The sequence below is a fragment of the Gossypium hirsutum genome, chromosome A08 (genome assembly GCF_007990345.1).
Source record: "Gossypium hirsutum isolate 1008001.06 chromosome A08, Gossypium_hirsutum_v2.1, whole genome shotgun sequence".
Taxonomy (NCBI): Eukaryota; Viridiplantae; Streptophyta; class Magnoliopsida; order Malvales; family Malvaceae; genus Gossypium; species Gossypium hirsutum.
The window spans coordinates 555,102-569,506 of NC_053431.1; the positions used below are offsets into that span (position 1 = coordinate 555,102).

Below are 14,405 nucleotides of genomic sequence, written 5' to 3' on the forward strand. Positions count from 1 at the left end.
ATTTGAATTTTAAAATGTGAAAAGTAGAGGGATTAAATTATAAAAAAAAAGTATAGAGACTGATGGCATATGATTGATGGGGAAGTAAACATGTTAAGTTAGCAAATTTTAACTGAAACTACTAATGACGATAATGGTTAGATTGGGATTTTTAAATTGACAAAATTAGTGGATTAAATTTTTAACTTTTAAAGTATGGAGATTAAATATCAAACTTTTTAAAAGTACATAGACTAGCGAACTCAAAGCCTACTAAATATTACTTTTTAAGTAAGATTATTGCTAAGGGGAGCTTGATTTTTTTTTAAAAAGTTTTAAAAATGTCATCTATTTGGAGCTGATAGATTTTCAACCGGAAAGAGTTTTGTTTATTGACTCTACGAAGAGTTCAAAGTCTTCTATTCAAAGCTAACAAATTTCTTAATCGAATAAAGTTTTCTCTATCGACTGCAAAAAATTGAATACATAAAATAATTGATTCAACAAAATGGGAACATTTAAATTTTTAATTCTCCTATTTACTTTTATTTGTCATAAAACAATTTTGAATCTGAAGGCTAAAATTCTAAAAATAAAATAGAAGTACTAAATTATAAGCATAAAAAATATAAAAAAATTGAAGCAAATTTTAACTCTCATTATTGGATCTGATATACATTATACAAAGGTTTAATTCACAATTCAACCTTTTAAAGTATACTTATTTTCTTACTATAGTATTTAAGCTTCTTTTTTTTGTCATAAATTAATATCTAAAGTATATAATTTTTTATAATATTTTTTTAACTTTTATATATTATTTTGACTTTTTAAAATTTATAATTATATATTTTAGAATTTTATATTTTTAAACTTTTTTAAAAAATTATATATTATATATGATTTTTATTAATATATAATATTTTAAAAAATAAAAAAGGACACATGACGTGTTCTAATAACGTCACGTGACCAATCAATACTGGTCAACAATTGGTTAAAGTCAAAAGTATTTTTAAATATTATAATTTTTATTTTTAAATTTAATTTTTTATTTAAATAAACCTAATTGTCACAATAAAAAAAGTAGAGAAAGTTAATACTTAGGTTTCAAATTGGAATAAAAAAATTTTAAACACCAAAGTAAAAACGTAAGTATACTTTAGGGGCCAAATCATCCATTAAACCTTATATAAATATACATAAAAGCAAAATCCAAATCATATAAAAAAAAAACCCGATCCGACTAACGAACAACTCTATCTCCAGCTCTTCTCTCGACGGCTATTTTTTTCCTCCAAATTTTGTTCCTCCTTTTTATATCAAAGTACTCATTTTCTCCTCTCTTTTTTTTTTTGTTTTTAAATTTCAAATTTGAAAAAAAATTCCATATTATTTTTCAAACACCTCATGTTCATCTCCGTTATCCTTTTTTTCTGATGCCGGATCGATTTCTCCGTTTCCGTTGAAAAACAAAAAGAGGTAAAAGATCTGGAAAATCGACAACGCAGATCGCAAAAAAGGAAAGAAGAAAGTAGATCGATCAATAAAACGGGATGGCAATGCACGGGATGAGAGGTCTCTCGATTTTCATAAGCGACATTCGTAATTGTCAGAACAAAGAGCAAGAGCGTTTGCGTGTCGATAAAGAGCTCGGCAACATACGTAATCGCTTCAAAAAAGAAAAGGTTAGGGGTTTCAAAGCATTTTTTATTTTATTCTTTAGTAATTTAAATTTCGGTGTATTAGAAAACGATCGGACTTGCTCTTTTTTTATTATTATTAAGTTTTACGAGCTTCAGTAGGATAAAAGTGGACATAGATTCTTTTGTTAATTAATTTTTTTGTTTTAGAGAAGAAAAAAAATTATGAATTTAGTTTAGCTGTGAAGTCTATGCATTTGTGAACGCTGTAAATGTATCGATTATTTACAGCAATTGCGATCTTCCTAAGTACTTACTGCGATATTTCTTTATAATATTTTATATAGAGTTTGCAGTAGGATTGCGTTTGATATCTTAAGAATTCTACCTATGTTTGTGAACCCTACCTTGAGCAAAAATATATGTACTTATATAGTGTATGGACAGTATTTTGCTTGCTAATTCTGAGAAACTCTTTACAATTTGAGCTTCCTGTTAAAGACCATGTATGAAGTACTGAACCTTTCCAAACATGTATAGTGAATGACACTATAGTAGGCATGCAAACCCACGTTATGTGTATGCATTATTGAGAATCTATCCTTTTCAAAGATGTCTTTCTATAAAACGATGAACTTATCAATTCAATGGCGTATTTGAACTGAAAATGTTCTTTTTATTTGGATTTTACAAATCTAGCCACTTTTGATGGTTAGAACAGGTCCTTGAATCATTTGATTTGATTTGCTTTAATTTGATGTTATAGTTATAGAGTATTGAGTCTTTCTCTCCCCTCCCATCTCCTTTAACCTTCTCTTGTGGGCACTCTTTATGTGGTTCATATTTGAACATTTTCCATTTGCATTCCCCTATTTTGTTCTACGTTGAAGGGAAGAACACAAGGTTTTCTACCTAATGAACATTTCCTTCCTCCTTTCCTCACTACTATAGTAAATTGGAAAGGTTAGTTTGTGCTATAGTAGGATTATAGTTAAATTTTACAGTATTTTGTACTTTTTCCTTCCCAAGTTGTAATTGCTAAACTTTCTAACTTTTTCCTTGTTGGGCAATTTTCTTTCCTTAGTCATCGCGTTATCTTACTCGTTTATCATGTTTGATTCATAGAATTTCATATAAATCAAATTCTAGCCTCTATAAGAAAGTAAGAAACATAAATTGCATTTGCTTTTGTATCACACTGAGTATTTGCTCCAGCTTCATACATGCTAGAATGTTATGTTCTACACTCTTTTACAGGAGTCTGCTTATTTATGTACTTAAGTGCAGTTGGGTAAATCTCAGTGAGTTCTCCATCTCCAACAAAGTAACCTTGTTGTTTTTATATGATATCTTTTTCATTCTTTCATAGTTGACTTATTGGGGAGGATTTGACCTCATTCTTCACATGAAGTTTAAACCTTAGAGCCAAAATTTTCCAAACCCTGCCCATTTCCTGTAGAAACTTTTACATGGAAAGACTTAGTGCCTCGATAGGTGACATTTTTATTGCCTTACCAAGATGAGTGAGCGGTTTTTATTGAAAGTTCACATTCTTCTGACAGGGATTGACACCATATGATAAGAAGAAATATGTTTGGAAAATGCTTTACATTTACATGCTGGGTTATGATGTTGATTTTGGTCATATGGAAGCTGTTTCCTTGATATCTGCACCAAAGTATCCAGAAAAGCAGGTGAGATCAATTTTGTTATCTCTTTAATTTTGATCAGTGTCACATTTGTGAGACCTTAATTGGCGAGAAAAACCTGGTGGACCTATGCACTACAAGCGACATCCTTAAGAGCTTGAAAGAACAGAAAACAAGAAAAGTTGTAAACCAAGGCCTAAAGTTTTTTAATCATTTCCTCCTTTTCCTTTCAGAAGGAAAGAGGGGAAAGGGCCAATAAAACTTGAATGCATGAACAAGATAACATGTTGAAAGGTCTCAGCTAAGTTTCAATACTTAGAATCTGCATTAGCATGAAAGCTTTATCCTTTGTATTCATATCAGTTACTGTTACATGTAATTTTTTTCCTACAATGATAAAGCTGGCAAGTGATTGGCACTGTCTAAGCACTATAGATAACCATCATATAATAGCATTCTGATTCTTGTAAGTATTTGAATGGGGCCATATGATATCTATTTTAGTATGTATTATGGAAGCCTGGATAATATATGGATATTCATGTAATTTTTTTGGATAATGTAGCTTATTGTGTTTCTCGTAAAAAGGATATAATTATCATTACGGACATGGTTGATATTCAAATCTGTATTTAACTCTATTAATTATTTTTCTCCTTTTTTTTGGCTTTCCATTATTGGCTGTAGGTTGGATACATTGTGACATCATGTTTGCTCAACGAAAATCATGATTTTCTGAGATTAGCAATCAACACTGTACGCAATGATATAATTGGTCGAAATGAGACTTTCCAGTGCCTAGCATTAACCCTGGTAAGGCCAAGAAAAATTGCTTGAGGTTCTAGACATTATCTATGTAATCAGAATGGGATAGAACTGTTTGTAATTTACAACATCGAGCACCTAGCCTACATACTTAATTCAGATGCTTACAGAAGGTATGATTTAGTCCGTGACATGTGATTCAGAATTTTCCTTTTTTCTCTTTTCTCAAGAATTTGATCAGTTTTCCAAATATTATTCATCACTTTACGGTTTATATCACAGCTTATTATTTCTGGATCTGCAATTAGTGGTTATAGTACTATGATTTTGTTGTTAATCAAATGCCATGAGGGAACTCACTGTTCTATTGCGTTGCGCCTTGGATGTTGTTTTATAGTCTGTAAAGTTTTTAGTTATTGATGTTCTGGTTACTCTTTTGTTGTTACCCTTTGTTGGGCTGATTTATGGACATCTAAGGATTTCCATATTGTTATTCTTATCCTTTGCTTAGGTTTTCGATATTGTTATTATTGTGATTTTACATCTACTTTTTCCTGAATTAACTTTGTAGGTTGGTAATATTGGTGGGAGGGAATTTGCTGAATCTTTGGCACCTGATGTTCAAAAGTTACTTGTAAGATCAGCCAGAAACTTGTTAAGTTCAACTGCTTCTTAAAAATAATTTACACTGAGAGAATCTATGTTTCAGCTGTCTAGCAGCTGCAGACCACTTGTACGGAAAAAATCTGCATTATGTTTGCTGCGATTGTTTAGGAAAAATCCTGATGTTGTCAATGTTGATGGCTGGTACGCTAGAACGCTAAAAGTTTTATCCCTACTGTTTTATGATGTTAGCTGTGTCGATGCTGAATTGCTTTTCTTGCCCTATGTTTTAGGGCGGACCGGATGACGCAACTTTTAGATGAGCGTGATCTTGGCGTTTTGACATCTTCTATGAGCCTTCTTGTTGCTTTGGTATCAAATAATCATGAAGCATATTGGACATGCCTTCCAAAATGTGTTAAAATATTGGAACGCCTTGCAAGGAGCCAAGATGTTCCACAGGAATATACTTATTATGGCATCCCATCTCCATGGCTGCAGGTTTGTCCTTCTATTTCTCTCTTATAACTCCTATATGAATGTGATACCTAGCTCAGAAAAATGTCATATGCCTGGTCTGATTTTTGTATATAAGTATGTTTCAAGTGGATCTTGTTCTCTTGGATATGTTTGCACTTTTTTTGGTCATTGACATGTTTGCACTTTATTACTTGGTAATTATGTCCAATTCTTCTTCTCCCCCCCCCCCTTTTTCCCTATCTCTTTATTAAGGTGGATAACTTTGTTAATCAGTAATTATCATCGACTCATATTTGGTAAATTTCATTGTGGTGTTTATCACTCTGTTATAATAGGTTAAGACAATGAGGGCTCTTCAGTATTTTCCTACCATTGAAGATCCAAATACGAGAAGAACATTGTTTGAGGTTTAAACTTTCCTGCATGGTTCTTGTCTTCTATTAAGGTTATTTTGATATTAATGGATCTTGAAGGCTGATTTCAGGTCTTACAACGGATATTAATGGGAACAGATGTTGTGAAGAATGTTAATAAGAATAATGCCTCACATGCTGTCCTCTTTGAAGCCCTTGCTCTCGTGAGTTCACTTCTTCATTCTGGCTCTAGCTCTTGAAATTTATTATCGAAGACAATATTTGATGTTAAGTGATTCCAGGAAGATTTATTCTGTTGAACTAAGATTGTCACTTTATGAAAGTCTTGCTGAAATTCATCAAAGTAGGTTTTCTAGATGGGTTTCATGTTTTCTATCCTATGACAAGAAATATTATGCGCTTTTTTAGCATTCATACCTACTTTATTGCCTTGTTTATGTAATAAAAGTATATGGATGATAGCACCTCTTACTTTGCTCTTGCACACGGCAGAAGAAAAAACATAGTGGTTTCAAAATTGGCAGCCTATCTGCTTTCTTGTCTCTTTATCACATATTTCTAAGTTATATACTATACCCCTCTCCTGGCTCCTCTGTGTGTGAAAACATCATGTAAAGTGCATAACAATATATGTTAGTCACTATTATACTTTACTAAGCATTTTAGATGAGTTCTTTCTTAAGTTATGTTGTACGTTTGCTCTCCTCATTACAGGTCATGCATCTTGATGCCGAAAAGGAGATGATGTCTCAGTGTGTGGCTCTTCTTGGGAAGTTCATTGCTGTTCGTGAACCAAATATTAGGTATCTTGGTTTGGTAAGTTATGGGAGCATAATTACTTCTCTTTTAATGATCTTGTTTCCGAACAAGAAAACATGTTCACATGTGCCAGATCAGGGTGGTTTTCTATAGCCTAATGATTTACTTATAGATATTAAATGCTTGGTTGCAGGAAAATATGACTAGGATGCTAATAGTTGCTGATGTGCAAGAGAGTCTAAAAAGGCATCAGGCACAAATCATCACATCATTGAAGGATCCTGATATCAGGTTGAGTTTCTTTTTTTTCTTTTCTTTTTGCAGTTTTTTCAGTATTAATTGCACTTAAAATGTTATTACTATGATTCTCTTTTGTGAATCATTTATATACAGACTCAAGTCTATGTAACATCTATCAGTTGGCCCCATCTATGACATGCCTAACTTTTCCTGGCTTGAAAATCACCCTATATAGTTGTCTTGTTATGAGTTCCTCACCTAACTAATTAAAATAACAATTTACTTTATTGAAGTCTTAAACTTTCATCTATAACTAAAGCCTTGATTTTCTAAACATGGAATTATATAATCTTTGAACTTTATGTTCATAAGATCTTTTTTCTTCTTTGACTAACACCAGTGTGTAATTTCCAGTATCTGTAGGCGAGCTCTTGATTTGCTTTATGGTATGTGTGACATAACAAATGCAAAGGACATTGTTGAAGAACTGTTGCAGGTACTAAAGTCTTGATCAATGAAAAAGTATTACTTGGAGTCATTTCTCCGCTAATTTATTTTCCATACAACTACTTAAATGATGAGGTACGAGATGAGAATGTTACTGACTGTGACCCTTTACCAGTATCTGAACTCAGCTGACTTTACAATGCGTGAGGAATTGTCACTTAAGGCTGCCATTCTTGCTGAGAAGTTTGCTCCTGATCTGTCATGGTAAACATGTTGGATGGAAGCAGAGTTTTAACCCACATGCTTATGAATGAAGATTTTGTACCTCAATGTTTTCTTTTCTATTGTGTACAGTAGCTTCATCAATTGTTCGGTTGTTATTCCTTACAAAATAACTAGTTTGCCTAAACATTGCAGGTATGTGGATGTGATTCTTCAGTTGATTGAAAAGGCAGGAGACTTTATTAGCGATGACATATGGTTCCGTGTTGTGCAGTTCGTTACTAACAATGATGACCTACAGGTGACAAAAAGTCCAACACATTTAGTTGTGCTATTTTATAACAGGAAAGGTATTCTTCTTTTGGTGGTTTTCAGGCTGAATTATTTATGTTTATGACCAGCCTTATGCAGCTGCAAAGGCGAAAGAGTATCTTGACAAGCCTGCTGTAGACGAGAAAATGGTCAAGGTTTGTATATGGTAAATATTTTACATGGATATGTATCATTATGGACAAAAATATCAATTTTATTTTGGAATTTGTCTGTATCGATCAGGTCTGTGCTTATATTCTTGGAGAATACAGCCACCTTCTGGCTAGACGGCCTGGGTGTAGTCCAAAAGAAATCTTTTGCGTCATACATGAGAAACTTCCTTCAGTATCGTATGAGCCTTTAACCTTTGGCACTATATGTTTCATAAATGCTCATTCTTTATTATTTTATTATCTTACTATAATGTATATCACGTTTCAGAACTACCACCATTCCTCTTCTTCTATCAGCGTATGCTAAGATCTTAATGCACACTCAGCCGCCTGACCAAGTACTGCAGAATCAGATTTGGGCAATATTCACCAAGTAAGATGTTCTTCAGCATATTTTTCTCTCTGATTGCTCAGCATCTCATCTATGGTTTGTTTGAAATTTGGAAATTTTTGGTTTTGTTGCCATCAAATTAATGTGATTTGCTTAACACACTTTTGTAACTGTGAACTCAGATATGAGAGTTGCATTGATGCTGAGATTCAACAACGAGCTGTTGAATATTTTGCATTGAGTCGGAAAGGTGCTGCTCTAATGGATATTTTTGCTGAAATGCCTAAATTTCCTGAGCGTCAGGTTTGTGTACTTTGCATTATTTGTTTAGAAGCTGCCTGTTCCACCTTTGTGTTGCAGAAGGTCCATGCATAGTCTTGATTCAAGTGATGGTTAAACCATGCTCTTGTTCTCAATTTACAGTCTTCATTGATCAAAAAGGCCGAAGATGCTGAGGGTGACACTGCAGAGCAAAGTGCCCTCAAGTTGCGTGCTCAACAGCAACCTTCAAATGCTCTAGTTGTAACCGACCAACGCCCTTCTAATGGGGAACCACCACCAGTTTTTGTTGGGCAGCTTAGTGTTGTAAAGGCACCCAACATGAATAATACCGAGGTTAGTTCTTTTCCAATCCTGGTTGCTACTTGTTTTTGTGGTTTTTTTATATACTAGTTGCTATTGTCACATATGTTGGACTTGTATACTTTTTATTTATTTTAAAATAATCATTATATATTAAACTAATAGTTACTATGTTGTGTAGAAATGACTGGATTTTACATTTTACCATAGACTTACTTTGGCATTTATGTCACATTTACATTGAATTAGAATTCTTATAAATTGGTTAAATCTTATTATCGAATATTTCATTTAAAGAAAATCTTTTAATGGAACTATATTCTTATTTATCAGATTGGGTAAATTTTATTAATATCTGTTTATAATAAATATTTTAAATGGCAATGTAGAAATATAATGAACAAAAATGTCTATATCAGTTGAAAAGTATTTCGTTATATGTGCTTTTACATTATAGGTTATAAATATACAGATTTATGTATAGCTTTTGTTTTTAAGTGTAATTTGCACTAATGTATATGTGTGATTGTCTTGACAGGATCATTATTCAACAGAGCTAGTTCTTTCTCAGGAGAACGGAAATTTAAGCCAAGTAGATCAGCAACCTCCTTCGGCAGATCCCCTTAGTGATCTTTTGGGTCCATTGGCTATTGAGGGCCCTCCTGGTGCTACTGTTCAATATGAGAACAGTACTGTCTCTGGATTGGAAAGTGGTCCGGATGTAGTAGATGGGTCAGCCATAGTGCCCGTAGAAGTGGGGACAAATACAATTCAGGTATTGCTGCTTCCCTAACACTAATTAGAAGTTTAGTGATTGTAAAATCGCATGTGATTCTAGTAAGTGGTTTGGTATTGCTTTTAGTTTTACCAGTTGATGTTACTACTTGCATCTGCAGCCGATAGGGAATATTGCCGTAAGATTTCATGCTTTATGCCTGAAAGATAGTGGTGTTCTATACGAAGATCCTTACATTCAGGTATAAACCTTTTTCCTTTTGTATTCCGTTATTTATCTTATCTGTTAGTTTCAAGTTGGTTTTATGACTCTTTTAGAAGCTTCCAAAAGGTTGATGCTGATTTTTCTCACTAAAAATTACTTCAGATTGGCATCAAAGCCGAGTGGCGAGCTCATCAAGGACGTCTGGTTCTTTTCTTAGGAAACAAGAATACATCTCCTCTCGTTTCTGTTCAGACTTTGATATTGCCTCCTGCTCATCTGAAGATGGAGCTTTCATTAGTGCCTGACACCATACCTCCTCGAGCACAGGTGAATAGGACTCATTGTGTTTGTGACTAATTATTCGTTGATGCATGTTCGTGAATTATCATGTTTATTTTACTTTCTTTTCATGGTTCCTGTAGGTGCAATGCCCACTTGAGGTTGTAAACCTTCGGCCAAGCAGGGACGTAGCTGTTCTCGACTTCTCCTACAAGTTTGGAACCCATATGGTACTTGCAGATAATTGATATATTATAAACTAAATCACCGAGAGCTGGTTTTGTTTACAGTGCCAGGTATCTTATTATTATCTTTTGCAGGTTAACATCAAGCTTCGTCTTCCTGCTGTGCTGAATAAATTTCTTCAGCCTCTACCAGTTTCCGCAGAGGAGTTCTTCCCCCAGTGGAGATCACTTTCTGGACCACCATTGAAGCTTCAAGAAGTTGTATGTGTACTTCCTTTTTTTTCTTTATTTTTTATTGGAAAGCACAATACCTAGTTTCATATATTGAGACACGCCACACCTATAATATATAATTGATTCTTGTTATGTGCAGTTAAGCTCGTATTATCATTTATAGTCTAATTTATTTTCTCCGTGCGGTTCCCTGTCTGATCTGTAGTCATTTTGCTCCAAATTTGGGCAGGTTAGAGGTGTAAGACCTATGGCTCTTCCCGAAATGTCAAATCTACTCCACAGTTACAGAATAGCAATTTCACCAGGGCTTGTAAGTCCTTTCAATCGGATAAGATCTTCTCCCATTTATATATGCATTGTTCACCGTTTGATTTTCTGTTTCAGGATCCAAATCCTAATAATCTAGTTGCGAGCACAACCTTCTATTCAGAGAATACGCGTGCCATAGTTTGCTTGGTAGGAAACATGTTCTGTTCTAGCTATATGGCTGTGTTATTGTAATGAAGTTTGAAATGATGCCTATATATTCAGTCTGTTTTTTATACTTTTAGTTAAAGTGACCATCCTGCTACTATAACCAAATAGACTTAACATCGGTTGGTTAAGTCAGTTAACCGACTTTTTTTAATTCCTTTTTTATTTTTTATCATATATTTAAAATAATTAATATGTATTAAGTCGGTTAGTTCAGTTATGAATTTTAATAAACGATAACTGACTGACGGAGAACCATCATAATCGAGACAAACCAATTTAATGGAGAAAACTGAGTGAACCAAAACCGACATATGCTCTCCCCCAACTCTTGATACTATTTTTCCCTTTCTGGTGCTGAATTTGTTTCTATAATTGAATTTCATATATAATTAGAGAAATCGATTCTTAATCTTTACAACTTGCTGTTTTGGACATTATCAATGAGCTTGTTGTGGTGCATTGGAATCTGTGTAATGCCACTGATTACAAGCCATTTCTTCTGTAATATTTTCAGGTCAGAATTGAAACGGATCCAGCGGACAGAACACAGTTGCGTATGACTCTCGCTTCGGGTGATCCCACATTAACATTTGAGTAAGTAGCTGAACTTTCACATAAAGAAGTTAGTTTAATCGGATTAGCGGAAATTTTCTTACCATTTTACCCCACAGGTTAAAAGAATTCATCAAAGAACAACTGGTTAGCATTCCCACAGTTGCTCAAGCACCTACACCAGCTCCACCTGCAGCTCCACTGACCCCTCAAATACCACCAAATGATCCCGCTGCTCTACTAGCTGATTTGCTATGATGAAAGTAAAAATTGACCAAACCAGAAGTTTTGTTCAATATACACTTAACGAGACTCGATTTCAACAGCCGGCCCCTTCCCACTTGCCCCTCCGAGGTGTATACAGTTAAAATCCCCAATGCAAGGGCTAACGGGAGCAAAAGACAAGCTACATATTTTTTTCGGCGTAGCAAAGAAGGGTCCAGTCCGGTTTTTGCGATTCTTTCTGCACAAGGATATTGAAACCTTGGTGAGTTTTTCTCTCCCTCTTTTCAGTGTCTAACGGGAGTTGGGTTTTTCTTTTTTTGGGTTGGGCCTTTTTTTTTGGGGGGGGGGAGGGGCATTATTTTTAGGTAATCCTATTTCTTACCAATTTTACGAGATTGATTTCTTTAGTACATCTTAGCCTGTAAGATATGGAATGAAAGTAGGATATGGGTTGTAACAATGTATTCGTTTCTCAATCCAATATGTCATTCAGTTTTTTTGTGGCGATATTATATGGTTTTGGTTATTTTTTGGTTAATCGGTTCGGTTAGTCGAAGATATTCTAATAAAATTTTAGTATTGTGGAGGATCTTATACTAAAAATTAGATTGCATTTTGTTCTCTACTAAAAATGAGCAAATTAGCTTGTGTTTCTATTAAAAATTTTATTCATTTCTACCGTTAAAAATTGGTCCTCGTACGTTAGAATGAGGTACATGAAGCACGACATGTGTAACTATTTGGTTATTTTGTTAGGAATTTTTTAACATAAGAGATTAGTTTGCTCTTTGATCTAAACATATAATGATTAAATTGCTCAATTTTTGAGTGAAGGAGAGAAACTGCAATGTGACGTTAAATACAAGGGTCTCCATGGTAATTTTACCTTGTTTAAGCTTTAGTTTTTATGTTTGTTTTTTAGTTTGTTTTGAACTTCTAATGTATATAAATTAGATAGTTAATATCTTTATTATGTTATTGCTTTTACATTTTTGTTTTGTTTCAATACTTTGTATATGGAATTATGAATTATCTAATAAGAAAATATTGGAAGGGTTAATTTTGTTTAGTTAAAATCGAAATTATTTTGTTTTGCTTAATTAATCTCTAATAATTTGGTTCTTCAAACCGTGAATACAACATACCTACTAAACGATGAGCACAAAAATCAAATCATAAATGGCATTTGGAATTGTTTGGTCTCATTGTTCTACCCATTACATGCCATGGTTGTCATAAAAATTCATTGGAAAGGATTGCAAAATTGGTAGGTACTAGAAGTACTAAAGGTGCATTCCCATGATCAATTGCTAATAACATCATCTTAGCCTCGCCATCCTCAAATCTACACTGAGTCTAAAATGAGCCATGCCCCATTGGTTAAAAAAAAAACCATATTTGCATTTAAATGAATAAACCAGTTTCAAGAACAAGAGGATAAGCAATGTTGGAGTTTTGGACACCCCATCTCCACAAAATGCAAACGTGAAGGAGTCTCTTCTGTTTGCTATCAACATCTCTTTTTATTGCTTGAAAACACCCTCTTTTGTTTTGTTTTCCAAATAAAGGGTATCATCATTATTACACCTCCAAACTCAACATGTTAATATTTGTGTGTGCTTTTCCACTCAAGAACATGGGGTGAATGAGACAACAAATCATGGGAAACCCTGTCTTAATATGGCAAATGGAGCTGTACGGTTGCATGAACTTCTGCTTTTGATGTTCGACTTTTTCCCTTTTTTTTGAACTTTCAATTCAATTGTAAGAAATAATGGTAAAAATACAATTGAGATTTTTGTGTTAATAGTCGAATTGTATTTTATCCCCTCTCTACTCAAAAAATAATAAATTAGTCCCCGTACACTAGATCAAAAAGTAAAAGTCTTTCTGTTAAATTTTTATCTATTTATATTGTTAAAAATTGGTCCTATACTTCAGAATGAGGTATACGTGACACGTCACATATAATTGTCTAGTTATCCATACTAATTTTTAATAGTAGAAATGGATGAAATTTTTAAGAGAAAGGAACCGGTTGTTCTTTGATTTAACATACAAGGACTTTGCCTCCTTTTTTAATATAGAGAACAAAATGTAATCTTACTCTTAATACATAAACCTCTACAACACTTTTACCAATAAATAATATCAAAAGATGAATTAGGTAAATTTATTTGCATGTCGTGTATTTCGAATTAGGTAAATTTTGGTTTTAGCTCAAATTAGGGATTTAGTTTTGTCAAGGAATTTATGAGAATTAAAATGTAATTTTATCATTCTTGAGGATCAAAGCATAATTTCATCATATGTTAACTTATAACTTTACAAATTTAAGAGGGTTTAAGAGGTAAATTCCCAAATTTGAGATCAATTTAGAATTTGTACTATAATTTAGGGACAATTGATGTAATTAATCCCTTTAATTTGAGATCAATTTAGTGACATGTAATTAGTCTTTGACTAATTAATTAAATAAATCATTAAAAATATTAAAAAATTATTCAAACGAGTTTTTAACTCAATGCAATTAATTTATATTAATTTACAGCTCAACCGATTTAAAATTTTTCTTTAGACTGACAGTTGAGTTAATTCTAAGTCTAACCAATCCTTCTTTCATATAACCATGATTAAAATAGCATATAAGGTGGACCCATTTAACACACGTCTTAATGTGATATGTTAGATCTTATTTAGTAAAAGAACTCTTATAATAACAAACTTTTATCTGCTGTCGGCAGAAATTAATAATCTGACTAAAGAAAAATATTGCAAAAATAATATTGGAGCATTCGGAAAGATGCACCTTACTTTTTTTTATTTTTTTGGTTTGTTCAAGAAAATGGAATAATAATTCGATATGGGGAAATTATCATTTTTAAAGAAATTAAAAAAACTAAAATAGCAAAGAAGGTCAATATTTGCTAAAAAGATGTCAATTTAGAAGATTG

The 14,405-nt window shown here is 33.1% G+C and overlaps 1 protein-coding gene across 1 annotated transcript; it reads left to right on the forward strand.

Moving 5' to 3' along the window:
• The first annotated feature begins 1,222 nt into the window (after positions 1-1,222).
• Positions 1,223-11,960, forward strand: LOC107931934 (AP-2 complex subunit alpha-1). Its single transcript, XM_041075491.1, has 28 exons — positions 1,223-1,306; positions 1,460-1,667; positions 3,185-3,316; positions 3,959-4,084; positions 4,608-4,670; positions 4,746-4,843; positions 4,933-5,140; positions 5,455-5,526; positions 5,604-5,696; positions 6,208-6,309; positions 6,446-6,543; positions 6,907-6,988; positions 7,115-7,203; positions 7,357-7,462; positions 7,563-7,628; positions 7,717-7,823; positions 7,915-8,019; positions 8,160-8,280; positions 8,401-8,592; positions 9,098-9,334; positions 9,456-9,536; positions 9,662-9,826; positions 9,922-10,008; positions 10,099-10,224; positions 10,427-10,507; positions 10,582-10,653; positions 11,189-11,268; positions 11,346-11,960. Exons 2-28 carry the CDS (start codon positions 1,536-1,538, stop codon positions 11,482-11,484), a joined length of 3,060 nt encoding a protein of 1,019 aa, XP_040931425.1. The 5' UTR covers positions 1,223-1,306; positions 1,460-1,535; the 3' UTR covers positions 11,485-11,960.
• Positions 11,961-14,405: the final 2,445 nt, after the last annotated feature.